This window comes from Phoca vitulina, unplaced genomic scaffold (genome assembly GCF_004348235.1).
Source record: "Phoca vitulina isolate PV1807 unplaced genomic scaffold, GSC_HSeal_1.0 scaffold107, whole genome shotgun sequence".
Lineage (NCBI taxonomy): Eukaryota > Metazoa > Chordata > Mammalia > Carnivora > Phocidae > Phoca > Phoca vitulina.
Genome location: NW_022589810.1, coordinates 1636391 through 1643912, shown reverse-complemented (window position 1 = coordinate 1643912; position 7522 = coordinate 1636391). Strand labels below are relative to the sequence as shown.

The following is a 7522-nucleotide window of genomic DNA, read 5'->3' as shown; positions in this document are numbered from 1 at the left end:
CCAGAATGGCTGCACCAGCTTGCATTCCCACCAACAGTTCCCCTTTTTCCACATCCTTGCCAACATCTGTTGTTTCCTGTGTTGTTAATTTTAGCCATTCTGACAGGTGTGAGGTGGTATCTCATCATGGTTTTGATTTGTATTTTCCTGATGATGAGTGATGTTGAGCATCTTTCATGCGTCTCTTAGCCATCTGTACATTTTCTTTGGGAAAATGTCTATTCATATCTTCTATCCATTTCCTTTTTTAAAAAGATTTATTTATTTCTTTGAGAGAGATAGAGAGAGAGAGCATGAGCAGGGGGAGAGGCAGAGGAGGGAGGGAAACAAGCCAACTCCCTGCAGAGCTCGATCCCAAGATCCTGAGATCATGACCTCAGCCAAAACCAAGAGTCTGATGCTTAACGGACTGAGCCACCCAGGTGCCCCATCTTCTGCCCATTTCTTAACTGGATTACTTGTTTTTTGGGTGTTGAGTTTGATAAGTTCCTTATGTATTTTGGATACTAAACCTTTATGGGATATGTCATTTGCAAATATCTTCTCCCATTCTGAAGGTTGACTTTAATTTTTGTTAATCGTTTCCTGCACTGTGTAGAAGCTTTTTACTTGATGAAGTCCCAATAGTTCATTTTTGCTTTTGTTTCCCTTGCCTCCAGAGATGTGTCTAGTAAGAAGTTGCTATGGCATAGATCACAGAAACTAAAAAGAAATAACCAAAGTTAATGTGTGAATTTTCATTAGATCCTGTTGAGGGGGAAAATCTTTTTATAAAACACATTTAGGAAACAATTTAGGAAATTTAAATATATACTGGGAGTTAGATGAAATTGGAAAATTATATTGATTTGTAGATGTGATAATGATACTGTGGCTATACAAGAAATTAGGTCTTGTTAGCCTTAAAAATAAAGCTGCCAGTAATTTTACCAGCAAAAATGGGTTTATGTGGAAATAGCAGAGAATTGCAATCCAGGACAAGCAAGCTATGGCAAAACCATAGGCAAGTCCAACAAACAAAGGAGAGGAATGTTATTTTATGGGGAAGAAGGAGGAATTTGGGAGATGTTGTTTTGAACAAAAGTCCATTGGAGAAAAAAAGAGTTCAGGATGATGACCATTTCTCATTGGCTGAGTTGCAGGGGTAGTGGATTTCTTGTAGTAGATGCAATATACATCTTTCCCTGTTAAGACAGGCCTATAACTGATCATTCTTTCCTGTTGAGATTCTTCTGTTAGGGGTCTGTAATTGACAATTCTTCCTGTAGTTTCCCTACCAGCCTCCCCTTCTAGCATCCCCAGTCCACTTTAGTGAGATTTTCCTTTATTTATTGTCACAGTCTCTATTCCTAGGACATGAGTGCTGAAATATTGAGAGATTAAGTGGCATTGATGTATCTTACTTAAAAATATTTTTCAAAAAGTATATACACATACACATGCATATATATGACAAAATGTTAAGAATTATTAAATCTGTGCGTGGATCTCTGCTTGCACCCAGTGTGTGTAGATGTCACTACTTAATTCAGAAAGCACATTTTGGAAGATTCCTGTTTTCCCAGGTACTGATTATACTGCAAAAAGGAGAATCCATGCTCATTTTGTGGGGTCTCTCCTCTGGCCATGCACAACGATCACATCAATTTCCAAAGAACAAAGTTTCAGCTTCATATTTATGATTCTCATAGCTGTTAATTTTTCTCAGTATAGATGGACAAATTAATGCATTGTTTCTTCTTTTACCTCGTATTCCTTGAAGACAAATTTACACAAGTAACCTTCTTGTCCTGTATTTAAGTTAACACCCAGTTTCTCTCTTTGGGTCCACTGGTGTGTTGTAACATAGTATTGTGGGTCGTCATTTTTATTAGCCCGACTATAGTACAATTACACACTACACATTTTGTGTATGTTTCAGTTTGTCTCTTCTACACTAGATGAACACTGCTTATTTTAAACTGTTCCGTCTGCTGCTGCACGCAAGCTAGATAAAAGGTCTGCAGCATTTTCAGTGTTTCAATATTCTAAGGGTAGGCTTCTAATTTGAATGAACAATAGAAAATATTTAGAAGGGACAGCTGATAGGCTTAGCCAGAATTTCAGGCCAGTAAAGGCTGTTTTGATAGGGTCAAGGGGTCTGTACATCACATTCAACAAGTGGCCAATCGGGCTGACGCAATGAGGCTGCTCAGCAACTTACTAGGAAACCAGGGGCGGTGGGCACGCGCTGGGAAGGCTGCAGGCGCCATGGGCAGGGTGAGGTACGGCGCCGGCACCCAGCCGCGGGGGCGGAAGCGGCCCGGGGATCCCGCCGCCGCCTGCGCAGCCATCGCGGTGATGGGCGCGCGGCGCCCCCCTTTCCAAGTCCGCGTGGGGAGCCACGCGGCGGGAAGGAAGCCCGCGGCGGCCAGGCGGGATCCCGCAAGGTTGCGGCGGAAGCGCTGGTGGCGGCGGGCCCGGGAGGCAGGCTCCAAAGGGCCGCTGCGATCCCCGAAGCCGCCGGCGCCCGCCGTGTCCCCCGGCGAGATGGACCTGGGCGCGCAGCGGGAGCGCTGGGAGACGTTCAGGAAGCGGCGGGGCCTCAGCTGCGAGGGCGCCGCCAAGTTCCTGCTGGACACCTTCGAGTACCCAGGCCTGGTGTATCACACCGGAGGCTGCCACTGCGGCGCGGTCCGCTTCGCCGTCTGGGCCCCCGCAGACCTGCGCGTGGTGGATTGCAGCTGCAGGCTGTGCAGGAAGAAGCAGCACCGACACTTCCTGGTCCCCGCCTCGCGCTTCACTCTCCTGCTGGGCGCCGAGAGCATCGTCACCTATCGATCCCACGCGCACCCGGCGCTGCACAGCTTCTGCAGCAGGTGCGGGGTGCAGAGTTTCCACGCCTCTGGCTCTGACCCCGGCGTGTATGGCGTCGCCCCGCACTGCCTGGACGCCGGCACGGTGCGCAGTGTGGTCATCGAGGAGGTCGACGGGGGCGACTGGGGGGAGGAGGCCGTGAAGGAGCCCAAGGCCATCCAGAACGCGTCCCCCGAGTGAGCCCCTGCCTCTCCTCCCGAAGAGGAGCGGTGACTGGGGCCGCAACACGGCTGAAACATGCCCGGTTCCCCCCTCTACCCCCCCCGCCCCGAGGAGCCACCTCAGTACTTGTGAAGGGATTGCTCTATGAAAGAGGTCGGTTTCTGGACTGGTGAACCCGTGATGTCTCTCCAGCCCTCCACCCCTTCCCTTTCAGTGTTTTGCGACGGACTTGGACTTGCTTATGATCAAAAAACTGAGCACACGTTTGTCTGTCCACAGCCCTAATCTTCCAATCCAATAAACAAGTAGCGTCTCTACTTTTTCAAGTCGCCTTGTGTAACACTCCCTTGTATTCTTTATTCTTCATAGAGTTCTCATAGGTCATTTTCAGATCATTCATATGTACTGTACCGTTATGGTGCTATTGTGAACAAGATTGTTTTTAACGGCCGCACCTGGTATGTAGGACCACTCACTATATCCAAACACTTCTGTGAACATTTATTAGGACGTTTCCTATTGATTATCTGTGTGCGTGTGTGTGTTTCAGGTAAGCACTCACGTTTTCGCTACTTAGAGATAAGCATTGATTTCAGCCACATTGCTTATTTAATGTGTTTTTATATAGTATGTTTAAGGCTCATTAGTGTGATATACCTCATTGCACTTACGTTTTCAAATGATGCTTCCATTTTGCTTGATTTTGTTTTAGAAACTGCCTGTGGGTAGGGTGATGGGGAGACAGAAGAATGAGATAGATGTCTGTGCACTGTATGTACGCCTTCTTTGATGTTTTGAAATTCCTATCTTGAACATGTGTTAAGTATTCAGATAAAAGGTGTTCCAGAAATAAATACTTACTAACTAGAAAACTATGTATTTCTATGTTGTACATTATAAATCAGCATCAATTTATATGTAATTTCTTCATACCTGAGATTTTTATCAAACAATAGGTGTCTTTTCCTATCAAATGATATGTATAAAGACCCTCATTTAATAGCTTCGTAGAATTAAAAAATGTGGATCTTCCATAACTTATTAACCAACCTCTTCTCATGGATAGTTGCCTTTTTTCCCAGCTTTTCACTATAATAGTAATATTTTGAAGGAGAAAAGTATGAATAAATACTCTCAGTGTTCCCTCCCTTGGATAAAAGGGCCTGGAACTCTTTCCATCTCTTTTTCTTGCTGTCTCTCTTCTGTACATATATTTCATTAGATGTGCATACAATATACATTGAATTAACTTGACATATCTATCAACAACTTAAAAATGAACTAAATAGGTATGTGTTTCCATGTATTGCAAATAACATGACAGCCATCACACAGAAAAGCTATCATCCTTCAATCCTTACCTCTCATTTTCCATCATCCCCCCCAACCCCAGCCTAGAGGAAGGAAATTTATGACTTGGTTTCCCTAACATGACCCTCTACTCCTCAAGCTTCCTCCTTTATTATTTGGAATAGTTTGGCCTATCCCTTTACCGCCTAGAGGTTGGGTTGAGGTAGAAAAGGGAGAGAGAGGGGGAGAGAACATGAACATGCACATATGCCCGTAGGAGATTCAGTCATCCTGGTGGTCAGAAAGGACCAAATTACACCTAGAGTTACACCTATGTGACATTCCATGGTCTATTGCATGGATGGGATCCAGAGAGGAAAAACAAATGGCTCAAGACTTCATGATTCTACCATGTCAGTGTTTCTGTACCAATAAATGTGTGTATGTATAATTTCTCTGTTCCTGAGTGACTTTTCTTTCAAAGTGAATATTGATGTTTCTTCTTCTCTGTGCCATGTGCAAATCATTCATGAATTCATTTTATTAAAAACTCACATTCAAGAGTTTCAGAGAGCATTGTTAACCTGCATACCATTTACGGGTCCTAGGCTGCTTTCCACGTGTGAGAATGCAGGTAGGGGACAGTTGTGTGGTGAAAAGGGATGGGAGACAGTGCTAGAACCTGAGGATGGACAAGCGGTTGGGAAAGGGAATGATCTCCCAGATATCTGAGGATGGAGATTTGGAGAGAAAGAGAAGCAATAAGCAGCTCAGAACCAATGAGGAATGCTGGGGAAAGGACAGAGGGGTTTAAGAGTCTTTGGGGGTTTTGGCACAGGTTGTGTGATGTCAGGGTTTTTTTCCCCTTCTGCATTAGCTTTTTTCCTGTTGCACAAAAAACATCATTTAAAAACTACATAGTAAAGGTTTGTCCATGCACCATTAAAGTCATCATGGACACTGATCGTGAGTGGTCTGTGTGCCATCCTTTAGGCATCTCTTATTTCAAAGAAAGTGCAAGGACTTGGCTTGTGGGTCTGGGCTGAAATGCCAACTCTTCTACCTACTACTGTAGGCATAAAATCTGTAAAACCCACACTCTCCCTCACTGTGAGGACTAAATGAAGTCATACATAAAGTCTTCTGGCACAGTGACTGATAACGCACCAAGAATTTGCTGTGGTTATTGCTCTTATTAGATCAGGACATTGATAAACAGAATCAATGGTCATAATTGTATTCAGCTCTAGGATTAAGACACCTCCATGTGCATTCTCTCAGATGCCATTTTTTTTTGAGCCACTTAAAGTGAGAGTCAGAGCAGTCCAGTGATGGGGTAAAAAAGGAGTAGTAAGCCATAAGTCTACAGGATGCTAAATGCTCCATCCCCTTTTAATGGCTTCGTCAAACAATATCCACTGTTTCCTCTCTGTCCTCATAGACATGTTCCTGTCCTCATCCATCCAAGCTGTTAAGAGGGGAATCACCCTAGATGGAACCTCATCCTACCCCACCTCATACCTTATTTTCTCTCCAGCTTTACCCCTTTTTTATCCCTACTGGGTGTCCAGCACTGCTCTCCATGCTAGGATAGAGCAATGAACAAAATGCAGTGCCTAGGCCCCTATCATTTCTGTCTGGTGGATGAGAGAGACAACCATGAGCTTACCACAGAGTGTGGCCAGGACAAGAACAGGGTGCTGGGGGAGCACAGAAAAAAAGCCCCTACTCTTGAATCAGTTAATAAACTTCTCTGGGCTTCAGTTTCAGGGTCCTCATCTCTAAAATTATTACAATAATAATATTCCTTTCCTAATCTTGTCCTCTCTCCAGGCTGAGATATAAAGGAACCTAAAGAGACCAACTATATTCCAGGAGAAACCACGAACTCTGTGCCGTTAGTCACATATCAGGTTGGAGGCAAAGCATTCTAAGACCCCTGGGAATCTAGTCTATTCTGGGGAATGGGGGCAAGATTGGTGCCATTTCCATCTTTTCTTTAGGTCTTCACATCTACCAAAAGGGCTTCTTTTATTTATAATGTATTCTTAAAATTATAGATTGTAAGTAACTAAATTTAGTGCTCACGGGTCATGCTCTAAAAGGGGTACCAGCAGTGGTATATCACCCTCCGGTGGACATTGTAAGTAATGTCACATTATTGGATGGTTTTATTGTTTAACACTTGAGAAATTCAAAGGGGATGGGTGATACTTTCTTCCCCAGAGTCTCTGGGAAAGAAGCCCAGTAGTTGGGATGCTTTTCTCTACAATAAGTGTTCAGGAATTACAACCAACAAGAACAGTTTCAAGTAGAAAAAGAAGACTTGTCTCTTTCGGTGGGCCTCTTTTCATGGAGATCTTTCATAAAATCATTGCCCCCGGATACTATTTCCAGTTTCCCTTTTCTCACTGAATGAAATCTTGCACTAGTTAGTATATACTATTAAGAAAAGAACCTCTATCAGTAAATTTCAAGTCTTTAGTCATGTCTGTTCATCCAGCTTTATCGGTGACATATGAATAGGAAATTGATGTGGACGCATTATTTCTGCTTTTTATCCTTATCCTATGAACTGAGACTTCCAGCTATCATAGTGCATTCCCTTACATTAGTATGCCAAATCCTGAAGTAGGCTCTGGGATACCTACCTGGTCTCAGTCTTTGTGGAGCTCACAGAATGTTGAAGGAGACAGACAACAAAACAAGAAACTTCAAAAAACTGTAGTAGGTTCTCACAGTGATGGGGGAATTCAAGATGTTCTGATAATACATATCCAGATGAGGGCAAGCCATAGCGTTTCAAAGGAGGAGAATTTCCATATGAGACATAACAAATAAATAGGGGTTGGTCAGGTGGAAAGGGAACTAGAATTTCCCAGAGAAAAGGAATAATATATATGAGGTCTTGGAAGTCAGAGAGAGTATGATGCACATAAGGAACAGACTTCTATTCTGACCTCTTTATCAAATCATAAATTGTATTTGCTTGTTGTTTTCTGTAAGCATTTTGAGGGTAAGGATCCTATCCAATTCTTTATGAACCCCAAGTGCTTAGTACAGTATCTGACATATCAATATTCAATAAATAATCTATGTATGTATAAACTAAGAGCACCCACTATGTGCCAGGCACTGAAAAAGAGCTACTACTGTATTTTGATAAAATTCAGGCTTATTTAGAAAGTATATAAATTAAAACAGCTATTTCTTG

At 43.2% G+C, this 7522-nt stretch overlaps 1 protein-coding gene across 1 annotated transcript; it reads left to right on the top strand.

The window, feature by feature from the left end:
- The first annotated feature begins 2215 nt into the window (after positions 1-2215).
- Positions 2216-4822, top strand: LOC116627954 (centromere protein V-like protein 3). The gene has a single exon (XM_032397933.1). It carries the CDS (start codon positions 2251-2253, stop codon positions 3034-3036), a length of 786 nt encoding a protein of 261 aa, XP_032253824.1. The 5' UTR covers positions 2216-2250; the 3' UTR covers positions 3037-4822.
- Positions 4823-7522: the final 2700 nt, after the last annotated feature.

Bases quoted from the DNA above. Each gene is read 5' to 3' on its own strand.
- LOC116627954 (XM_032397933.1), top strand. From the start codon at position 2,251: ATGGGCAGGGTGAGGTACGGCGCCGGCACCCAGCCGCGGGGGCGGAAG.